This window comes from Motacilla alba, chromosome 14 (genome assembly GCF_015832195.1).
Source record: "Motacilla alba alba isolate MOTALB_02 chromosome 14, Motacilla_alba_V1.0_pri, whole genome shotgun sequence".
NCBI classification, from domain to species: Eukaryota; Metazoa; Chordata; class Aves; order Passeriformes; family Motacillidae; genus Motacilla; species Motacilla alba.
In genome coordinates, this window is record NC_052029.1 from 15879862 (window position 1) to 15901505 (window position 21644).

A 21644-nucleotide genomic window follows, 5' to 3' on the forward strand; every position below is an offset into this window, starting at 1 on the left:
TCGTGCTGCTCAGCCCCCGCGAGTGCAGCCCGGGAGCCTGCAGGACACCCTGAGGGCTGGCTTGTGCTGCCTGGAGCCCTGGTTCCTGGTGACATGTCCTCCCGGTGCCATGGCAGAGGGGACAGAGCCTGACCTGAGCACGTGCTCTGGAGCCAGGACGCTGAGGGGCTGCCCTTCTTCTGGGGAGATGCTGCAGTTCCTGCACCCCTCCCTGCCCCTCGCTCTCCAGAGCAGTCCCACACTGGGCCTCAGTGTCCCCATTCAGAGAATGAAGGCCCCTGGGCTGTGGCCCATCCTGGCCAGCAGGATCTGAGCATCACCTGCCTCGTGTCTCCCCAGGAACCTTCCGAGGAGTGTGCAAGAAAATCGACCACTTCCCTGAGGATGCAGACTACGAGCAAGACACGGCCGAGTATCTCCTCCGTGAGTGCTCCCCTGTGCCACACGTCCCCTGTGCCACACGTCCCCTGTGCCACACGTCCCCGGTGGCACACCTCCCCTGTGCCACACCTCCCCTGGGCCCTGCAGGGCACCCCCTCCCTGTCCCCTGCTGTCACCCAGCAGGAGGCTGAGGGGTCCCGGCCCCCCAGGCTCCCCGTGCAGCCTCAGGGACCCTCTGGGCTTCCCGAGCCTGGCAGTGCCACGCTGCAGTGCCACGTGCTCACGGCAGGCTGGCCTGGCGCTCGCTGTCCCCACGCTGGTCCCCGCAGCTGCTGCACAGCCTGGGGGTCTTGGTGCCCCCACGGGGGACTGGCACCCCTCAGGTCTGGGGTGCAGCACCACAGGGACACGTTTCCATGTCCCTGCTGGTGTCCCTGCTCCCGAGCCTCCAGCCAGGCTGGGCTTGCTGGAGAGCACGAGGAGCAGGTGCCACATGCTCGGCACTGGCAGCCAGGCGCAGGGACACAGGGGGACTGAACCGGGGCATTTCCTGGCAAAAGTGGGTCCTCCTGTCCCAGGGGCCAGTCCAGCTCCAGGGCAGAGCCACAGGCTTTCCCACAGCATCCCAGAATGGCCCAGGATGGAAGGGACCTTAAAGCCCAGCCCGATCCACTTTCCTACATGGATCAGCTTCCAGAATGGCAGTAGAGAGGAATGAAAGCAGCAGATCACTACCTGCTGCACCAAAAATACACTGAGCCTTGGCTTGGGCTCTCATCCCTCGAATAGGGCCGTTATTAAAGCAGAGAAATACAGAGAAGCTCCATTAAAATTCCACTCCTGGGGGCTTTAAAATAGACTTTTTACTTTAAATGTGAGAGGGGGTGGGAGAACTTCAGCACCAATCTACTAAAACTGCAAAGCCATTTCATTAAACTCCCTCTCCTCTCACTGGGTGAGCAGAGATGTGGAAATTTGAGAGTCCAGAGCAGCAGCTGGGTGAGTCAGGGGCTGGGGCTGAGCACCAGGCCATGGGCACGGGGCCCCATCCCAGGATTCCTTCCAGCCCCAGGGAAGGCCCAGGGCTGCTGCAGGCCCCTGCTGCCTCTGGTGTTGTTTGGAGATGCAGAGCTCGGGGTGAGCCCTCGGCAGTCGGGCACACCCGTGTGGCACTGCATGTCGGGGGTGTCATTTGTGTCCAGCCTCTGCCACGGTGCCTGTGCTCACACTGAGGGGACAGCGTCCCTTGGCTGCAGGGCCACCCTCGCCCAGCCTTGGGGCTGCCCACGCTTTCTGCTGAAATTCAGGTGGGATCTAGAGAAGGAATCCTTCCCTGGGAGGGTGGGAGGCCCTGGCACAGGGTGCCCAGAGCAGCTGGAGCTGCCCCTGGCTCCCTGGCAGTGTCCAAGGCCAGGCTGGATGGGTTTTGGATCAAGCTGGGATGGTGGAAGGCGTCCCTGCCGTGGCAGGAGGTGGGACTGGATGGTGTGGAGCTCCTTTCCAACCCAAACCATTCCAGGGTTCCATGGCAAGCAGAGGATGCCTGGTGGGCACCAGTGCTGTGTCTCCCCATCCATCCTGGCAGCACAAGGGGTGCCCCTGCAGGGATCCTGCCGTGGTGCAGGGGGTGCTGGGGGCTGATGCTGCCCCTCTCCCTGTCCCGCAGGTGCGGTGAGAGCGTCCAGCATCTTCCCCATCCTCAGCGTGGGGCTGCTGTTCTTCGGGGGCCTGTGCGTGGCCGCCAGCGAGTTCTACAAGAGCAAACACAACGTCATCCTCAGCGCAGGCATCTTCTTCGTCTCTGCAGGTAGGAGCTGCCCAGGGCTCCTCCGGCCTGGGGGGACACGGGGGGGAGCAGGGTGGGGTGTGGGTCCTGCCAGGCTGTCGGCACAGAGAGATTCTGAGGTTTGAGAGCTGTTCCAGCCCTGTGGGAAAATCCTACAGAAGGGAGAGGCTGTCGGGGGTCTCCGGCCATGGTCCCTGTGCCAGACAGGGCTTCAAGTGCCCCCCTGCCCTGCCTCGAGCAGAGCCCATGTGGGGGCACAGCCCAGGAGGGGCTCCCCAAGTGCAGCCATCGCCCTGGGGGTCACCAGACCCTGGGCCAGGGACTGAGGGCTCTGCTCTCCACCCCGGACAGTCAGTGGGCACTGTGCCAGCAGCAGCAGGACCAGGCAGAGGGGCTGCCACATGGAAATGACTCTCTGGAGAGGCTGCTCCTGCTGGATTACTCATTTCTCCGTGCTGTTCCCCAGCGCTTCCCCTGATTATCGCGTGACAATGTCTTTGTCTCAAGGAACCGCTCTATTTTGTTTTTCTTCTCCCCACAAAAAGACAAATGACTCTTCCTCCTTGGCTGGCAGGAGCTGCTGATGCAGATGAGAAAACAGCAGAGAGAACATAATTGATTCATTAAGTAAATCTGGGAATGCACCAGCCTCTCCCCAGCCTGCAGCACAGCCCCGCTGGCTGCTGGCAGGGCACAGGCTGCCCCTGTCCCAAACAAAGCCTCGGGACTCCACCAGAAACAGAATGAGACAGAGCCAATTCCAGCTTCCCTGTGCTCCCAGGGCCATGGCGAGCTGGCTTCAGGCCAGGGGGATCCCCGTGTACCCCTCAGGCTGGCTCTGCTGCTGCACGACACCAGCCAGGCTCCTGCATTCGCTGCTCAGCAAAGCAGAGCACAACCAGCTCCTGAAATGTCCCTCTTGTAGAGGAAACAGTGCTCATCCCTCCCTCCTTCTAGAGGAAACAGTGCCTATCCCTCCTTCTAGAGGAAACTGCTTATCCCTCCTTCTAGAGGAAACAGTGCTCATCCCTCCCTCCTTCTAGAGGAAACAGTGCTCATCCCTCCTTCTAGAGGAAACAGTGCTCATCCCTCCCTCCTTCTAGAGGAAACAGTGCTCATCCCTCCTTCCCTTCTGATGTCCGGGAATATACGGGAATATGGGAACGTGTCAGGGAATATAAGGGTGTCCTGGGAGATCAGCAGAGGTCTGCAAGGGGGTTTGGTCCAAGTGTGCTGGCAGAGGGGTTGGTGTCCCGTGGGGACACGTCCCCCATCCACTCCTGCCCCTCAGTGAGCGCCTGCCCCGCTTGTCCCCCCCGCAGGTCTCAGCAACATCATCGGGATCATAGTGTACATCTCGGCCAACGCGGGGGACCCGGGGCAGAGCGACTCCAAGAAGAGCTACTCCTACGGCTGGTCCTTCTACTTCGGGGCGCTGTCCTTCATCATCGCCGAGATGGTGGGGGTGATCGCCGTGCACATGTACATCGAGAAGCACCGCCAGATCCGCGCCAGGTCCCACTCGGAGCTGCTCAAGAGGTCGGCCTTCACCCGCCTGCCCCCCTACAGGTACCGCTTCCGCCGGCGGTCCAGCTCCCGCTCCACCGAGCCCCGCTCCCGGGACATGTCGCCCATCAGCAAAGGGTTCAGCACCATCCCCTCCACCGACATCTCCATGTTCACCCTCTCCAGGGATCCCTCCAAGGTTACCATGGGGACGCTGCTCAACTCGGAGCGGGACCACGGTTTTTTACAGGTCCATAACTCCATCCCCAAAGAGTTCAAGGAGTCTTTGCACAACAACCCGGCCAACAGACGAACCACGCCGGTCTGAGGCGGGCCGGGCCGTGGGCGGGCTGCATGGCATCACCCTCGTGACGGTGTAACCTGTGAAACCCCGTTTTTAAGGACAAACCCGGAGGCTCCCCGTGCCCCTGCCCGTGGGGCTGGTTTTTCACTCCTGAAATGCCGCTGGCCGGGCCAGGCCGCTGCGCCCGCGGTGGGAGCGGGACCCCCGAGGGGAGGGGACAGGGCCGTGCTGGGACCCTGGCCCTGGCGCCCCGCGGACTGAGCGGGCTCCAACCCCCGGGACGGCGGCTTCCCGAGGTCTCCATCGTTCGTGTGATCATAACCGCAGTGTTCCCATAGCTGTGTGTCCATGGAAATGCTGGCGATAGCCCTGTCCGTGAGAACCCTTACCCGGTAGTTACGTTTCGGTGGAATCGCCTGGAAGTCCGGAGCTGGAAGCACTGAGCTAGTGCCGGAGCCATGCTTGTGTTCCTGAACCCCTTTCCCTGTCGTGCTGGATGGAGTGCTCGGGCTGGGCTCCTCTATGGCGTTTCGTGCATGCATTAAATAGCTTGGAATTCAATTTTGTCATGTCAGGTTGGAAGAAACATCCTTTTGCAATTTTCTGTGGTCTCGAAAGGGCTTTTTTCCCTCCTTCCTTCCCTCCTTCCTTCCCTTCCTTCTCTCCCTCCTTCCTCCCATGAAAGGACTCAGGAGCAGAATTACTGCAGTGACTGGTAGCAAGCATCCAGCGTTTAATTCACCTCTAATGTTGCAAGAAAATGAATTACTTCCCTGCAGTTGGTAACACGCAGTCAGAGATGACTGTCTGGGCACAGCCGAGGGGCAACGCGCGACCGTGGCGCTGCGGGAGCGGACGGGGCGCGATTCCCCAGTGGCTGGGAGATCCATGAGAAAAACAATAAAATTGTCCAGTTTGGCAAGTTCCTTGGCTGAGTAGGTGACGCTGACCGTGCAGTGGGCACCGGAGAGCGGCGCAGCGTGGCCGGCAGGGAGGAGGGAGGTCAGGCTGGTCAGACGGAGGTTCTGCTCTAAACTCTCCCTCTGGAGCAGAGCTCGTCGAAGTGGAGGCAGTTTGGAAGCAGTTGGTCGGCGGTGATGTGTCTCTTAATTGAAATCTTATTTAACCTTCTGACAGAAGGGGCAGATCCCCACAGGGTCCCCGGGGCTGCTCTGGGGCCGGCGGGGCTCTCATTCACTGCGCTCCCGCAGAAGGGGAACATCTGGTGTGCAGTGTGTGAGCCGGAACAGCCTCGCCCCGGGCCTGCTGCCCACGGTCTGCACACCCTGATCCTTCCTGGGAATAATGGACAGGCCGCTGGGAACCCTGGCGCAGGAGCTCTGCTGGAGTGAAATCCCCCCGGGAGCCCCACAAACAGCCTCAGCCAGGGCTGCACTTCCTTCACAGAATCACAGAACGCTTTGGGGTGGAAGGGACCTTAAAGCTCAAATCATTCCATGGGCAGGGACAGCTTCCACCATCCCAGGCTGCTCCAAGCCCCATCCAGCCTGGCCTTGGACAGTTCCAGAGATCCAGGGGCAGCCACAGCTGCTCTGGGCACCCTGTGCCCGGGCCTGCCCACCCTGCCAGGGAGAATTTAAACTCCTTCACCCTTATTTGCTACTGTTGCAAAGGGGGTTGCTCGAGAAGGCTGATTCAGATGCTAATTAAGCCTCTTAATTGCCGTAGTTGCTGATTGCATGTGTTAAAAACAGTCAAAGGAGAGTTGCACCCCCATCTTAGGGTAATATTTAAAAGCAGAGCGGTGAAAGGGCTGGCAGCGAGTAGAACGGAGCGGAACAGCTCAGTTGGAAGAGACCCACAATGACCATCTCCAACTTGCCGAGCAAAACCTTCTCATCGGTTTTGATTGTGGCTGACCAAAAGCTAAACCAGGGCCTTAAGGGCACAGCCCACATCCCCTCTGAGCCCTGTCCGGCGTGGGGCAGGCTCCGAGCCCCCGGGGGCGCAGACAGGCTGTGGGGAGCCCTGTCCGGCGTGGGGCAGGCTCCGAGCCCCCGGGGGCGCAGACAGGCTGCGGTGCGGAGCCGCAGCGCCGGGCCGGTGTTCGTGTTGGCCGAGGCAGAGCGGGCCGTGATTGAAGGTGTTTACTGCCACGTGTAATATCTTCCCTTTGTGCCGATGTCTTTCCCCTGGAAGAGAAAATCGATACCCAGGCTAAATCTGGAGGCTTCAATATTTCTCAGAGAAGTGCAAATCAATATGGATTTCTTAACAAGTTTAATTTCAATACCTGAAAGTGCACATTCTGCCCATTTCCTGACCTTTCCAATCCCCGGGAGAGGAGGATTAAAAAGATTTGTTCAAATTCAACGAATTGAATCAGCAAATGCCCCATTAGCTTGTTTTCTTTCCGCCAGGCCTTGATAAACAGTACGATAGCCCATCGTCCACGCGTGGCTGCCGGCGCCGCTCGACGCCAGCCACGGCGACCCGCCGGGCACGGCAGCGTCCGTGTCACCTCCATCGCGGGCAGAGCAGCCCGGGGCGGTGACAAAGGGGCCGGTGTCGCACGGAGAGGCACCCGCTCCCCCTTCCCCGAGTGCCAGGGGACCCACACGCCACGGCGAGCCCGATCCCGCCGTGCTGCCGAGCCGGCTGATTGATGGTGCTGCAGTGCTCTATATTTATCTACCATGGCTTTGTGCAGCGTTAGATCATCGCGGAGCCCTGTAAACACCGCGGACGAGCGGAGCCCGCGGGCTCGGCCGGAGCGGAGCGCTCCCAGGGATGCAGTCTCTGCCCTTGGGGCGATCCCACGGGCAGCGGAGGCAGGAGCGCCCGTCCCGCAGGACACCTCGGGGAGCCTGCTGTGGGGTGACAGCGCAGCGGGGGCTGTCGCTCGGGGTCACTCAGCTCCCCGCAGGTGAAGCAGGGACCCGCCGGCCACGGTGGGGGCTCGGCCCGGGGCTGGGGCAGCCCTGCGGGCACGGGGGGCTCCGGGTCCCGGCCGGGGCGGTGCTGTGCCGGGCCCGGGGCTGGGGCGGTGCTGTGCCGGGCCCGGGGCTGGGGCAGCCCTGCGGGCACGGGGGGCTCCGGGTCCCGGCCGGGGCGGTGCTCGGTGCTGTGCCGGGCCCGGGGCCGGGGCGGTGCTCGGTGCTGTGCCAGGCCCGGGGCTGCCGCTCCCGCCTGCCTCCCAAGGGAAGGGTTTAATTGCTGTGTTGGTGCTGTGATGACAAACCCGGCGGCGAAGCGCTGTCAGCCTGCGGGAGCTGGCGCTGGCACGGAGCCCGCCGAGGGGAAATGGCAGCTGGGTCCTGGCTGCAGCACAGAGCTCTGCCTTTCACCCTCTTTTCCCCAATTCCACACCTACATCAGGACAAATGCACTGCCCTCTCCGCCGTTGGCTGCAAGGGAAGATCCCTACTTCCTATTCCTGCAGGCTGCTCCTTCCTCAACAGCATCCTTTGTCCTTTCTGGGTTTGATTTTTGGGGGGATTTTTACTGTTTGCCACGGCTCATCAGAGTCTGGGTAAGGCCAAACCGATTATGTCGTGCGCTGATTGTTTACTTGATGGACAGTGATGGTTTCTGTGGTGCCATTACCACCTGTCATCTAAATCCACACGCTGAGGTGCTGTAAAGGGCAGCCTTCCACTGGGGGCTGGAAAAGCTTCTCCAGCATCGTTATCCTGCACATCCGTAAATCCCCGGCTGACCAGAGCCACTAAACACAGCTCTCCAAAGTCCTCTGGAAAATTTTCAACAAACAAGTCTTCCGCCTGCTCTTCAGCAATAAACTCCTGTCCCTCTGCCATTTTCCTCCCTCCAGCCACTAGAGGAGAAAATCCTCCTTCAGCACCTGAGCCGGTGCTGGAGAACATCAGCAGGGGCTGGGGGTGTTTGGGGACAGGGGCTCTGTGCCTGTGGCTGCAGCTCTGGGGCTGCTCCACGCTGGGGAGCCCTGACAGGCGCCCTGGGAACACCGTGGGAAACAGTGATGCGGGTAAATGCAATTAGGAATTAATTACCGCAGCTTCTCATTGGCTGCTCCTGGTGCTCCACTACCCAAAGGGAGCCCACAGGAAAGATGGAGGGAGATTATTTCCCAGAGCCTGTAGTGACAGGATGAGGAATGTCAGAGAGAAGGCTGAGATTAGATACTGGGGGAAAGCTCTTCCTTGGGGTGCTGAGGCCCTGGCACAGGGTGCCCAGAGCAGCTGTGGCTGCTGCATCCCTGGCAGTGTCCAAGGCCAGGCTTGGAGCAGCCCGGGGTAGTGAAAGGTGTCCCTGCCCTTTGCAGGGAGATGGATGAGGTGCTGCTCTCACTTTGCTGAATTAAAGTTTCAGCTTCTTTAATAACCTGCAGGTCCGCTGGAAAATTGTGACGAGTGGCATCAAGAAGCAACTCGGTAAGTTTATTTTGATGAAATACAATAATTATCATGCTTAGCAGCTGTTGCTATTTAAAATAAGAAAAAACGGGGCTTGCATTGAAAATGTTTTGTAAACCATGTGCACCAACAATCTGTTCCAATGAAACCAGCCATTATGGAAACGGTATAATAGCAGGAGCTCATTATGGAAAGTTAAATTGCAAATCATATTTTGTTTCAAATGAGTTGGATGAATGCATAATTTGCCTCAAAGAAATAGTTTTGTAGTTCTGATCCTCCTGCCAAGAGCTGAAGCTCTTGGGCTGCAGCTGCCGGGGCGGCCTGATTGTCCATTTCAAACTGCAGGAAGTTTGGGTTTCAAAGGAAGATTTGAAGAGAGAAAAGGGGGGGAAAAAGTGAAGGAATAAAAGACGGAGCAGTGGGAGCTCTCAGTTGGTTCCCTGTGTGAGATTCTGGTGGTGCAATGTGGGTTTCAAACACGCCAAGGGCCTGTGTGGGGCTGATCACAGTCGCTGTGCTGGAGCCAGACCCCACGGCCTGGGCAGAGCCAGCTCCCCAGGAGTGTGGTGACAGCCGAGGTGACAGCCATGGTGACAGCCGAGGTGATAGCCAAGGTGACAGCCGCGCCTGGGAAGGGCGGCACGTGCGGTGCCACCAGGCTGGGGGGTGGCAGCTGAACACACGGGCCAGAGCATGGTCCTGGGGCCACGCTGAGCCCCCCATGGCACAGCACTGAGGGGGCCCGTGCAGGTGTTCCCTGAGCTCTGCCAGCTCTGGCTGCAGCCAGGGTGGCACCGGAGAAGCCACAGAGCCAGCGCCCAGGTGACAAAGCCCCCGGCCCCGCAGGATCGCTGGCGCTGCTCCGGTGGCTCAGCGCTGCAGGGCTCACACGTGGTGCCTCGTGCCCAGAGACCTGACCTACAAGAGGTGGCACGTGAGGTGCCACATGAACAGCTAATGGCATTTCCTCGTCGCGGCGTGGCTCCGGGGATGGCAGCGGTGGCACAGGGGACACGGAGCCTCTGCTCGTGGCTGTGCCACCACCGTGCGGCTGTTGGGAAGTGACAGGCAGGCGGCCAGGGCAGGACCCTCTGCCATGGGGGCCAAGCCCAGGAAGTGCCCCCGAGCCTCCCTGCACCCGCTGGGGGGGTACACTCAGCACAGGTGACTCTGTCCCTTTTGGCAGGGGCACATGTCACTGCTGCTGTGCTCCAAGCACGGGGTGCTGGTGCCAGGGTCACCCCCAGCTGGGGTGGCTTTGCAGGATCAAGGAGCTGCCCCTCTCCTGCAGCCCAGGCTGTCCCTGTGCCTCACTCCAGGCACTCTCGGGGTGCTCCAGTGTCCCCCAGCCCCGCTGCTGCATCCAGCCCAGCCCAGAGGCAGTTTCATTAAATATTAAATCCAGCAGCTGCTGGCAGTGTTGGGAGGTGGGTAAAGACAGCAGAAGCAATTTGCAATTAAAATGTGTTTATCTTAGGAAAGAAGTCCTGGAAACTTGTAATTAAAATGTTTATACCAAGGGCAGGATTTCATAGCCTGAACCTGCAGAAATCGTAGTGAAGCAGCATTGGCACAGGTGAGGCTGGCACAGGACAGGTGGAGCTGAGCTCCAGGCAGTGCTGGGCACCCAGGATGGTGAGGGGATGGTGGGGAACCATGTCCAGCACGCCTGGAGCAGCCCCACGAGCTTTGCAGAGCAAAAGCCCCACCCGGGCACTGTGCCCAGGGGCTGCAGGAGGGCAGCAGCAGGGGATGCAGGAGGGAAGCAGGGGCTGCAGGAGGGCAGCAGCAGCAGGGGATGCAGGAGGGCAGCAGGGGATGCAGGAGGGCAGCAACAGCAGCAGGGGATGCAGGAGGGCAGCAGGGGATGCAGGAGGGCAGCAGGGGCTGCAGGAGGGCAGCAGCAGCAGGGGATGCAGGAGGGCAGCAGGGGCTGCAGGAGGGCAGCAGCAGCAGGGGATGCAGGAGGGCAGCAGGGGATGCAGGAGGGCAGCAGCAGCAGGGGATGCAGGAGGGCAGCAGGAGATGCAGGAGGGCAGCAACAGCAGCAGGGGATGCAGGAGGGCAGCAGGGGATGCAGGAGGGAAGCAGCAGCAGGGGATGCAGGAGGGAAGCAGGGGCTGCAGGAGGGCAGCAGCAGCAGGGGATGCAGGAGGGCAGCAGGGGATGCAGTTCCTCCCCTGCTGCTGCTTGGCCACATCACTGCCAGGCACAGCCAGGGTGGCTGGGGTGGCTCCTGGCAAATACCTGTTGGGCTGCTGCCTTCCCCAGCACCCCCCAGTCCTCTAGGGGTGCTTTTGTGCATTTCCAAGCTTGTTTTTCCTCCAGTTACGGCAGGTAGGAACCATAGGAACTCTTCCCATGCAGAGCAGGTGTTATAAAAACATCTCCTGATTTGGGAGTTGTACAATCACAACCCCAAGCTCCCCCTTTGCTGGTCCTGCAGCAGCAAAGTCTGAGTTGAGAGTCTGAATTTAGATCCCCTTCATATTTATTTCACAGTGATGAGAAGAAAAATAAATAGAAGTAGAAGAAGGGCATCGAGCTGGCTCTGTGTGAGTGGAGAAGCCATAAATCACTCTCAGAGTGTGTCCCAGGGGCTCTCACCTTGGTTAATAGGTGCCTTTTAAAAGTGCCTTTTAACCTCCCAGATCATGGAAACCCTGCAGCCCGTGCTGGTGGGCTCCAAAGGAGCCTTTGGGGCAGTTTTTCTCAGCTGAGCTAGAGTGGGTGCCCGCACAGCTGCCCCTCTCCCCACCAGCCCCTTCAGCAGCCTCAGCTGCAGCCTCTCCTGGCTCTTCTCCCGTTCCTCCCTGCTGATCCAGCTGGCAGGGAACTCTCTGGAGTGCTGGAGCTGCCCCTGCCCTGGGTTAACTGAGACTGCCAGGATGCCAGGGCATAAAACCCAGAACAGAGAAAATTATATTAAACAACTGTGAAAGAAATCATTTATTTCCGTATTGTCTGTGTTTTGGACTGAAGGAAAAAGCCAATGACTTTTCCTGCCAAGCCACAAAGTGGCAGGCGGTTTGTTAGCTTGGATCATCACTGCTCAGAATGTAATCATCTTTAAAAGGAATGAAAATGTAAACCCCACTGATCAGAGGTTGCTGAGGGCTCTACATGTTCAGCATCCCCCCTCCAGCACCCCGGGGGTGTTCAGTGACCCCTGGTGTGCCCAGCCTGGGGCATTGTGGGGTAAATGCTTCCTGCCTGGGTGCTGGGGAGTCACCGAGCAGAGTGTCCTGGTGTCCCAACCTGTCCCCTGCCTTCTCCTGCCCTCCTCAGAGCAGCAGCTGAGATCCTGGAGCCTTTCCTTGTAGCACAGCAAGGAGCACAGGATTGCACTGGCAGCTGAAGGAGCAGACCCTGCCAGGTTTGTGCAGGGTCTTCAGAGAAAGAATCAGAGAATCCCAAACTGATTTGGGTTGCAGAGGACCTTAAAGCTCATCTCATCCCACCCCTGCCATGGCAGGGACACTTCCCACTGTCCCAGGCTGCTCCAAGCCCTGTCCAGCCTGGCCTGGGACACTGCCAGGATCCAGGGGCAGCCCCAGCTGCTCTGGGCACCCTGGGCCAGTGAAGTGTTGATCAAGAGTGTGGGTGAGTGCCAAAAGCATGGGGTGAGCCGGGTGCTGGACCCTCAACAATGGTGTGACCCCACGATGGGGCCCACGTGGAGCACACCGGCTGGGCTGAGGCTGCCAGGAGAGGCTGTGCTCATGGGTGGAAAGGTCTGGATGGAGAGGAGAGCTCAGCAGAGCACCCACAAGCTGCCAGTCTAGCACTGCTCTGCACCCCGAGCTCCTTAGTGGAGCCCATGAGATCTGGGGCTCGCAGCACGGAGGGAAAGGAGTGGGAAATCAAGGAGTGGGAAATCAATCTGCCTGCGGGGCTGGCCAGAGCTGCTGGGCACGGGCACTGGGACAGGCCTCGCAGGGGGCTCTGGCAGGAGGGCCAGGCTCTGCCAGGGCTTTGTTGAATATTCATCCGTAGGAAATGGTTATTCATGAGCACAAAGAAGATGATCGTTCTGAATTCCGAACTACTCAGCCCGGCTCGTTTGATGTGGTGAGGCTCTCGCAGTGCATTTGCATTAGAGAAAGCATTACTACTTTTGATGAGGAGAAGGATTACAGGAGAAATCTGCATAAATTTATTGGTAAATGTCATTTAGCATGTGTCCAAGTGTAATTCATCACAGGGCTGTAGTGCAGCCCGGTGACTCATACAGGGCTGGGGTTTTTCAATAGACAGATAAATAACCCTTGGGACAAAATTACCTCATTGATATTAAATCACTGTAGCTGCAGGTGAGCAGAGCCTGCTTGGGACAAGCTCCTTGGGGAATGCCAGTCCCAGGGGGATGAGTGATGGGAAATGCCCGTCCTGGGGGATGCTCGCTGCTCTTCCTGTGCCTGCTGAGCCTCCCCCAGCTCTACTTGTGCTCCACCAGCCTGCCCAGCCCCACAGCCCTCTCCATCTGCCTGCAGCCTCCCTGCTCCCTCCCGGCACAGAACCGTGCTGAGGACTTGTTCCAGCTGCCACTCCAGCTGCCAGGGACATCCTGCACTCCTGGCTTCCCTCCTGGCAGCCCCCACAAGCCCAGCCACTGCCAGGGGCACTGAGGGACCTGCAGCAACCTCCTGGGGAAGGGCTTCCTTGCAAGTCACCAGCTCGGTGCCACTCCAGGCTCTGTCGGGGTCCATCCCACAGCTGCAGGGGTTGCTGTGTCCTTGATTAGCTCTGCCAGGGGAAGCACTCATCCACAGCGTGCGTCCAGCTGCCTCGGCTTTGATGTCCTCGGGAGGATTTCCCATGTGATGTAAGGATGTGGTAAGGATGTTGTAAGTGTTGGCTCTGACAGGGTGAGGACTTCTGACAGCCAGCACCTGCCACAGCGGCTGTGACGAGCTCAGAGCAGGTCCTGCCAAACCGCAACGTCAGTCCCAGGACTCAGCTGGAGCTGGATGTCCTTGTCCGTCCCCACAGCCCCAGCGTGGTTTTAGTCATGATTCCAGCCCGGCAGAGGTGAAGGTCACTATGGAAACTTCATGGAATGGGATAAACATTATGGCATTGGGTCTCCTACCCCATGCCCTTCTTGCCAGCTCCCTCCCTCCAGAGGAGGAACATCCCAGGGCTATTGGGAGAGCAGCTCCAGGCAGGGATTAGGGAGCTGTCTCTCGAGAACCAACCAGTCATTGGCTTTTCCTATTGAATTTTCCCCAAAGGCAGCAAGGTACACTGAAACTCCCTGAGCTGGGGAGGAGGGAGCAGGCACATCTGCATCACAGCTGTCCTGTGGTTCAGGTGCCCCTCCTGAGGAAGCCAAGCTGAGCGCTGGCAGTTCCAGCCAGCTCTGAGCTGCAGCCCTGGCCAGGCTGGAGCCTGAATCCAAACCTCAGTGTCCCCAGCCCAGGAACCTCTCCCTGCTGTGGGATATCCATGTCTGCAGCGATTTCTGCTTTCACACATCTCTCAGAGCAAGCAAACTCCTGCTCCATCCTCACTGCCTGATATGCCTTATCGTCGTGTTAGCAATTAATATTAGCATGGTAGAAATTGCTAATTTGCGATATACAATAATTAGAATTCAATTTAATTGCTCTCAAACTCTGCATACAAATGTGGCTTCCATTCCCTGGGTTAGGGAGAACAACAGAGGAGGAGAACATCATCCCTGGTGACACGGGTGAGGCCAGCACAGCAGGGTGTCCCACCCTGTGGGTGGTGGGAAAGCTGGGAGAAGCAGAGCAGCGTTGCTGGGGCTGAGCTCACTGCCAGGCTGGGTTCTGTGGGGGTGCAGGTGGGCTTGGTCAGGGCAGGCAGCACCCAGGGCTCACCCGTGCCTCACTGCAGGAGAGGATGGGCCTTTCCTCCCGCTCCCGGGGCTTAGGTGAGGCTGGGAACAGGGATGCTGCTTCTGGAAACAGCAGAGGCTCCATGGATCACTGCAGGTGCAAAAAGCAAATAAAAAAGTGGGAACCAAAGAGGGTTTCCCAGGGGTTGATGCCCCTCAGAGCCACGCTGGGCCCTGCCTTGCAGGCTGAGATGGCAGTGGGTGCAGCAGAGGGTGAGGCATGGCCAGGAAAGAGCAGGGGCAAAGGGGAGCACACCCCAGAGATGGGGAAGGCTGGGCAGGCTCGAGGGACGGGGTGGCTACCAGCACACATGAGCCCAGTGCGATGATGTGGCTGGTGCTGGCCCTGGGTATCCACAGGGAAATGCCAAAGCCATTCTCTGAGAGGAAGCTTTCCCTGCACAGCACCAGTCACACCAGTAGCATCCTGGGGGCAGTGCTGGTGTCTCTGCTCCCAGCAGGGCTGAGAAGCTGCAGAGTCCTGGCAGGAGCTGTGAGAGCTGCCTGAGGGCTGGAAATCTGCCATGGGTTGAAAGATTAAAGAGGTGAGTTAAGGGGGTTAAAGATCACTCGATTGTGGTCTCCAGTTGCCGTGTGGGAAGTTTCTGGTGATGGATGGCACAAGCAGCTGTGTAACTGAGAGAGATTTAAGCTGGGATAAAACACATCTTAACAAAGGGAGAAATTAAAGTAGGAACAACGTACTGGCATGCACAGAAGGTATTAGAATGAAGGACACGAACGATGCTGGATTTCAGCTCACCCTTGCTGAGGGAGTGTACCAGGCACAGGGGGGTCCTGCTGGTGCTGCTGCTGGGGATGCAGAGCTGTGCTGGGGAAGGGAGGAGATCCCAGGCCCTTGGAGGAGAGGAGGAACAGGTGGTGTTTACCCACAGGGTGGATGGTTCTGGGAGGGCAGGAGCCCCCAGGGCTGCTGAGCAGGAGTGGCTGAGAGCCCTGGCTCTGGGGAGGCTGGCTCCCAAGGTGGCAGGGAGCTGGCATGACAAGCCACCCCACAAGTGTGTCCTGGAGTGCTCCCACCACAACCTCAGCTCACACGGATTTATTCCTGTTTTGAAGAGCAGGCAGAGGCAGCAGTACCTGCGTGGAGAGAGCTGGATGAGGCCCTTATCTCCAAGGGATTAACGGCTGTGTGACTCACAACGAAGATGACTCAAAGACAGACAGGATCCAGGGATAAAGTCAACCATGGTCCCATCACCAGCCAATTCCACACACTCAGCAGCGTCTGCTGAGCGATTAGAGCAGCCACGGGGAGCTGCAGAGGAGCAGCGCTCGGGTTTGGCCCTCCCTCTGCTGATCCTCAGCGTCTGCAGCCGGTGATAGCTGCTGTGCGCAGCCAGCCGGCCATGGCCAGGCTGGGGAGGGAGGGCTCCAGGGGACAGCCAGAAGGGCCCTTGATCCCTCTAATTAATTCTGGTTTGAAACCTATTGAGGAGTTGAGAATGAGGAGGGAAGCTGGGGCTGCTTTGATGTGTGTGAGTGGATGGATGCAGACAAGAGGCTGCACAGAGGGCAGAGATTCCGAAGCAAGAAGGATTGGAGGCAAGGAGCTCGGGCAGAAGGGGTGAGACCGCTGACAGGGACGGACACACTGGTGCTGCCACAGGAGCTGGTGGCACTGGGACCCTCACAGGAGCTGCCCAGGGCCCAGTCAGTGGTGCCCAGAGGTGTTTGCTCTCTGCAGAGGGCTCGGACACCACAGCACAGCCCCGGCTGCTCGGTGTCCGTGGGAGCCTCTGGGGCTGCTTGAGCCAGGGCCCTGGACCAGCCACGTGCGTGGGGCTGTGCTGGGCATGAACCATTGCTGATTTTACTACTGGACACGACTGAGTTGTATGTCCATGACTGGACATTTCCTGCCCTTCTCAACAGAAAGAACTACCCAAAACAGGCACCAGAGCTTTTTTTAGCTGTAAGGTTGTTCAGCCTGGAGAAGAGAAGGCTCTGAGGAGGCTTCTGAGACCCTTTCTGTGCCTAAAGGGACTCCAAGAGAGCTGAAAAGGACTTTTTACATGACAAGGGGGAATGGCTCCAAACTTAGATTAGATCTTAGGAAAAAATTCCTCCCTGGGAGGGTGGGGAAGGCTGGCACAGGGTGCCCAGAGCAGCTGGGGCTGCTCCTGGATCCTTGGCAGTGCCCCAGGCCAGGCTGGTCGGGGCTTGGGGCAGCCTGGGACAGTGGAAGGTGTCCCTGCCCAGGGCAGGAGCCGCCGCCGCCGGTCCCTATCCCGGTGCTCAAATGACCTCTAGTGGCAGGCGGGGACGGGGGCGGCGGCTTCGCTTTGCTTGGAAAAAAAAAGGTAAAATAAAAAGCAAATCGCGTCGGGCTCCTCCTGTCCCAAGATAGCAACGGTCAGTTAATTTTCTCTTTTCTTTCTCCGAGCAGCTTAATTAGCGACTCGAAATTCATCAAGCAAGGTCACCCTGGTGGTGTCGCACCGAGGGGGATCAGGCTGGGAGGTGATGCCCGGCAGTGTCGGTGGTGGCGAGACAACCAGCCGGTTCTTCCCAGAGCCTCTGGATTGCCGGGAGGAAGGCGAGATGTGCCCAGCAGCAGCGAAATCCCCCTCTGTGCCCACAATTCGGGCACAAGGGGCCGCAGGACGGGGGATGCTGTGCGCTGTGCTCCCAGCCCTCCCTGCCAGGGCACGGGGCTCCATGGGCAGTGCCAGACCAGAGCTGAGCTCATCTCCTGGCGTCCTTCGGGGCTGAGACCAAAGGAAAGCCCTCTGCAGAGGAGATCTCCCTCTAATTCGGGGTCACCACCCAGGGAGGGCACTGGCCCCGAGAGGATGGGTTCACTGTGGGGTGCTGGAGCCAGGATCCTCAGGTGGGAGCAGCCCTGCCCTGGGACAGGCTCCTTGGGGACACTGCTGGAGCTCTCTGGATGGCTTTTAGGGCTTCCTGAGTAAATTAACTCTGATTATCATGGAAGAGTTCCTTCTGCTCTGATAGTAACTCTGATGCTGCTCACACAGGGAGTTTATACCTCTCCTGATTCATTCTGCGATGCGGAACGAGCTCTCATCTTCTTTCTGACTCATTGATAGGGAAATGTCCTCCTTAGTCCAGAGGGTATCAAAGTCAGGCTGCAGTGGGGCTGTCCAGGGCTGGGACCCTCTGAAAACAGGGTCAGCGCCTTCCAACAGCCCACACGGGTGAGCAGGGTCAGTGGTGTCCTGGAGGGTGTACGCAAAGCCCAGGAGGAGCAGCTCCCTGCACTTTGGGTAATTACAGACTGGGTTTGCTTGTTTGCTTCCTTGTTTGTTCCTTACCTATGACCTAAAAGCAGGTTTCCGGATTTGTTTCAGTGTTCCAGCACGGCTCCTTCAGTTTCCCTCAATTCTGAGTCCCTTGAGCCTCAGGGAGCTGGCAAACGTTCACGGATTGATTGCAGGCTGGTAGGAGCTCTGGGAAGCCATCAGTCACTCCTAACTAAAGCTCGGCTTAGCCAGGGCCTGCCCCCGCGGCTGGGGTGGGGTGATGACACCGGGCTGGGGCTGGGGGAGCGGCGTGGATGTTCCAGCAGAGCTGGCCCCGCGGGCTGAGCCTCGGCAGCTCCTCAGTTGGGCTGGGATCTTGGATCTTGGGCCAGCCGAGCCCCGAGCGCTCAGGGCAGGGTGAGCTCCTCTCCTCCTGCAGAGCTCGCAGCTGAAGTCACAGAACGAAAACAAGCGGAGTCATTGCTGCTGACAGAACAAAGTGGAGAAGGAAATACAATTCCACACCCTGCCACCTTGTCAGCCTGCTCGGCCAGGAGACCTGCCCGTGTGGCTGGGAAGGTGCCAGGCCTGATTTGTCCTGCTTGGCTTTGAAGTTTTGTTTGTTCCTCTTTGTACAACAGGGACAATTCCGTGTCAGCCTCAGTCCCAGGCTTGAGAACGAATGTCACAGCCTTGGACTGCCAGAGGGCAGGGCTCGATGGGATTTTGGGAAGGAATTGTTCCCTGTGAGGGTGGGCAGCCCTGGCACAGGGTGCCCAGAGCAGCTGGGGCTGCCCCTGGATCTCTGGAGGTGCCCAAGGCCAGGCTGGACGGGGCTTGCAGCACCGTGGGATGGTGGAAGCTGTCCTTACCCATAGCAGAGGGTGGGAAAGGATGAGTTTTAAGGTCCTTTCCCAACCAAACCATCCTACTATTCCGTGATTCTAGAATTCAAGCACTTGGGTATTTGAGAATCAAAGCAGCAAAGACCAAAGCGCAGCTGAAGGTGCTCTGAGCAGCAGAACTGCACTCAGATAAAACTGCTTATAAATCAGCGAAGTACTAAATGAGATGAAGCTCCCACACAGCTCCCAGTAATCCATCATGGCACCACTGAAACTCCATGTTACAGCAAACAGTTTCTGTTTATTGCTCTTTTTGTTAACTAATGTGTGAGCATGACCTAAAAAGTGCCGACACATTTTATGTTGTTTTGCAGAACTCAGAGGACAGTTTACTGCTGAATGTGTTTGAAGTGAAAGAGTCCAAAGTTTCAGAACTAATTTAAAGCTACAAGAACAGCCCTGGTGCCCACAGGTGTGCAGAGACCACCAAGCTTCAGCACTGCTCTGGTGTTCACTGGCTTTCAGAGTGACCCAGCCTCGCTGAAAGCCACGGGGTATCTCCTTGCCTCATCAGGAAGTTCACGTTTTGTTTTTTAAAGCTGTGAATGTGGGTGGCTGAGGACACTCGGTGTGACACGAGCATTTCTGTCGCGTGCAGGAAACAGCCTGGAACAGGCACAGCAGGCCTTTCCTCTGGCTCTGACAGGTTTGTCCAGGGCATGGCAGCATTCCCTGAACCAGGAGCTGGTGACACATCCTGCAGTCATGGAGTGGTCTGGGTTGGAAGGGACCTTAAAGGACATCCATCCACTGCCAATATTCACCTGAGCAGGGCTCGATGGCGATAGGAAGCCCAGGGCCGGTCTGTGTCTCTTTTGGGCTATAAAGTCAATATTCACCTGAGCAGGGCTCGATGGCGATAGGAAGCCCAGGGCCGGTCTGTGACTCTTTTGGGCTCTAAAGTCAATATTCACCTGAGCAGGGCTCGATGGCCATAGGAAGCCCAGGGCCGGTCTGTGTCTCTTTTGGGCTATAAAGTCAATATTCACCTGAGCAGGGCTCGATGGCGATAGGAAGCCCAGAGCCGGTCTGTGACTCTTTTGGGCTCTAAAGTCAATATTCACCTGAGCAGGGCTCGATGGCGATAGGAAGCCCAGAGCCGGTCTGTGACTCTTTTGGGCTATAAAGTCAATATTCACCTGAGCAGGGCTCGATGGCGATAGGAAGCCCAGGGCCGGTCTGTGACTCTTTTGGGCTCTAAAGTCAATATTCACCTGAGCAGGGCTCGATGGCGATAGGAAGCCCAGGGCCGGTCTGTGACTCTTTTGGGCTCTAAAGTCAATATTCACCTGAGCAGGGCTCGATGGCGATAGGAAGCCCAGAGCCGGTCTGTGACTCTTTTGGGCTCTAAAGTCAATATTCACCTCAGTCCCGTTCTTTCCTTCCCCGCGCCCTCATGAGGGGAGCACGTCACGCGCTCCGCTAGGGGGCGCTCGCGACGGGGGGGAGGCGGGGCCGCCACGCCCACGTGACCCCGTGTCACGCGCGGCGCCGGGTCACGTGCGGCGCGTGGCGGACGCGCTTCATCTGCGCACGCGCGCGCGGCCCGTGCGGTGTCGGCCGGGAAACCCCTCGGCGCAGCGCTGAGGGCAGGGGCGGCCGCGGGAGCCGCCATCGGGGCCGCACCGGGCCGAGCGGGGCCGAACCGGGCCGAGCGGGGCCGCACCGGGCCGAGCGGGGCCGAACCGGGCCGAGCGGCACCGAGCGCGGCCGATCCTGAAGCGAGCGGGGCGGCGCCGGGCCGAGCGGGCCCGAGCCGGAACCCGAACCGAGCGGGGCCGAGTCCTAGTCGAGCCCAAAGGCAGCGAGGCCGAGCCCGAACCGAGCGGGGCCCGGCCCGGGTGGAGCGGGGCCGAGAGCAGCAGCCGGGCGGGCGCGCCGCGCTCGCCGAGGGCCGCGGTCGTTGCGGGGCGGGGGCCGCGGGCTCGCCGCGATGGAGACCTGAGGCCTCCCCAGCGCCGAGCCCTGAGGCCGCGGCCCGGCCATGGCGCAGCGCCGCGGGCTCTGAGCGCCGCTCGCCGCCCCAGCGCCGCCGCCCCGGCCCCCGCGGGCCCTGCCCGACCCCCGCGGGCCCTGCCCGGCCCCCGCGGCCCCGCCGCGCCTGAGCGGGCGCCGCCCGCGCCCCGCCATGTCGTGCGTGCACTACAAGTTCTCCTCCAAGCTCAACTATGACACGGTCACCTTCGACGGGCTGCACATCTCCCTGAGCGACCTCAAGCGCCAGATCATGGGCCGGGAGAAGCTGAAGGCGGCCGACTGCGACCTGCAGATCACCAACGCGCAGACCAAAGAAGGTGCGTGGGGTTCGGGGCGGCGGTGCAGGAGCGCGGCTGCTGCGGGCTCGGAGCTGTTCCTTTGGAGCTGCTGCTCCCACGGCACCCTCCGAGCTCCGCGTGCCCAGCGCGGGTCCGCGTGCGGCGGTGCTGCCAAAGCTCTTGTTTGTCGGTAGAAGGGGGGAGGTGGGGGGCAGGATGCGTGAGCATAACAAACCTGCCGGCTTTCTTTGAAATCTGCCAGGGAAATGTGAAGGTTACCACAAGGAGTACAGCGCGTGGCTAATTTCAATGAGGGAGGAAAAGTGTGTTTGATGACTGAACTTTGTCGTCAATTTCTCTTTGCCCCCCTTCGTTGGAAGGCGCTTTGCTGCTTTTTTAAACCGCCCTGCATTGACAATAAGTGCCCCTTGCAGTAATTGCTTGGAAGCAACAATTTGTGTCGAGTGTATCACTGAGTTTCAATTTCTGCAGACCCTTAAGGCCTCTCGCACAATCAGCGTTCTGTGTCGCAAAATTACTCTTGGGAATTCCTGTTAATGTAAGTTTTCCAAACAAAAGACACCGTAGTTTGGGTACTGCTGAGCATCATTTCATCATTCTTGTCTAATTTTTTTTAATTTTTTTTCTTCCTGGCTTTTAGTGTTTGCTGTATCAGGGCAGTCCTGAAGTTTTATGGCCAAACATTTATAGTGAATATATGTAAGAAATGTTCTTCGGGAAGTCATAGATTCTCTTAAATCCAATAAATAAGTGCTTGATTCTGTGGTGTGAATCCGGGCCTGTGTTACTATGATGGTTCAGTTTGGTAATCTGCCATCCTGATAAGTTTGAATGTGATTAAAGACTTCAGAGTGTGGCTTTTCAGAAATAAAAAGAATTGTATTTTCCTTCCTGCAACGTTAAACCTTTTTCTTTTCCCCCCTGTGGTTCTGTGTCTCAGTAGTTCTTTTCTTTAAAAGTTGTGAGAGAACAAAGGTGCTGTAGAATGTCCCCTGGTGAAGTACTGCTGCAGCGCCGTGGTTCCAGATTTAGGGGGTG

General features: G+C 58.6%; 2 protein-coding genes across 8 annotated transcripts in view; both read left to right on the forward strand.

The window, feature by feature from the left end:
• CACNG3 (calcium voltage-gated channel auxiliary subunit gamma 3) overlaps positions 1 to 4903 on the forward strand; it is a 22724-nt gene extending 17821 nt beyond the window's left edge. Inside the window, exons 2-4 of the mRNA XM_038151789.1 lie at positions 340 to 423; positions 2048 to 2188; positions 3490 to 4903. Of these exons, the coding sequence (XP_038007717.1) occupies positions 340 to 423; positions 2048 to 2188; positions 3490 to 4001 (737 nt within the window). The 3' untranslated portion in view covers positions 4002 to 4903. The remainder of the gene's footprint in view (positions 1 to 339; positions 424 to 2047; positions 2189 to 3489) is intronic.
• Positions 4904 to 19989: 15086 nt separating this feature from the next.
• RBBP6 (RB binding protein 6, ubiquitin ligase) overlaps positions 19990 to 21644 on the forward strand; it is a 28131-nt gene continuing 26476 nt past the window's right edge. For all 7 annotated transcript variants that reach the window (XM_038151062.1, XM_038151066.1, XM_038151064.1 and 4 more), the window contains exon 1: positions 19990 to 20624. In XM_038151062.1, the coding sequence (XP_038006990.1) occupies positions 20459 to 20624 (166 nt within the window). In that variant the 5' untranslated portion in view covers positions 19990 to 20458. The remainder of the gene's footprint in view (positions 20625 to 21644) is intronic.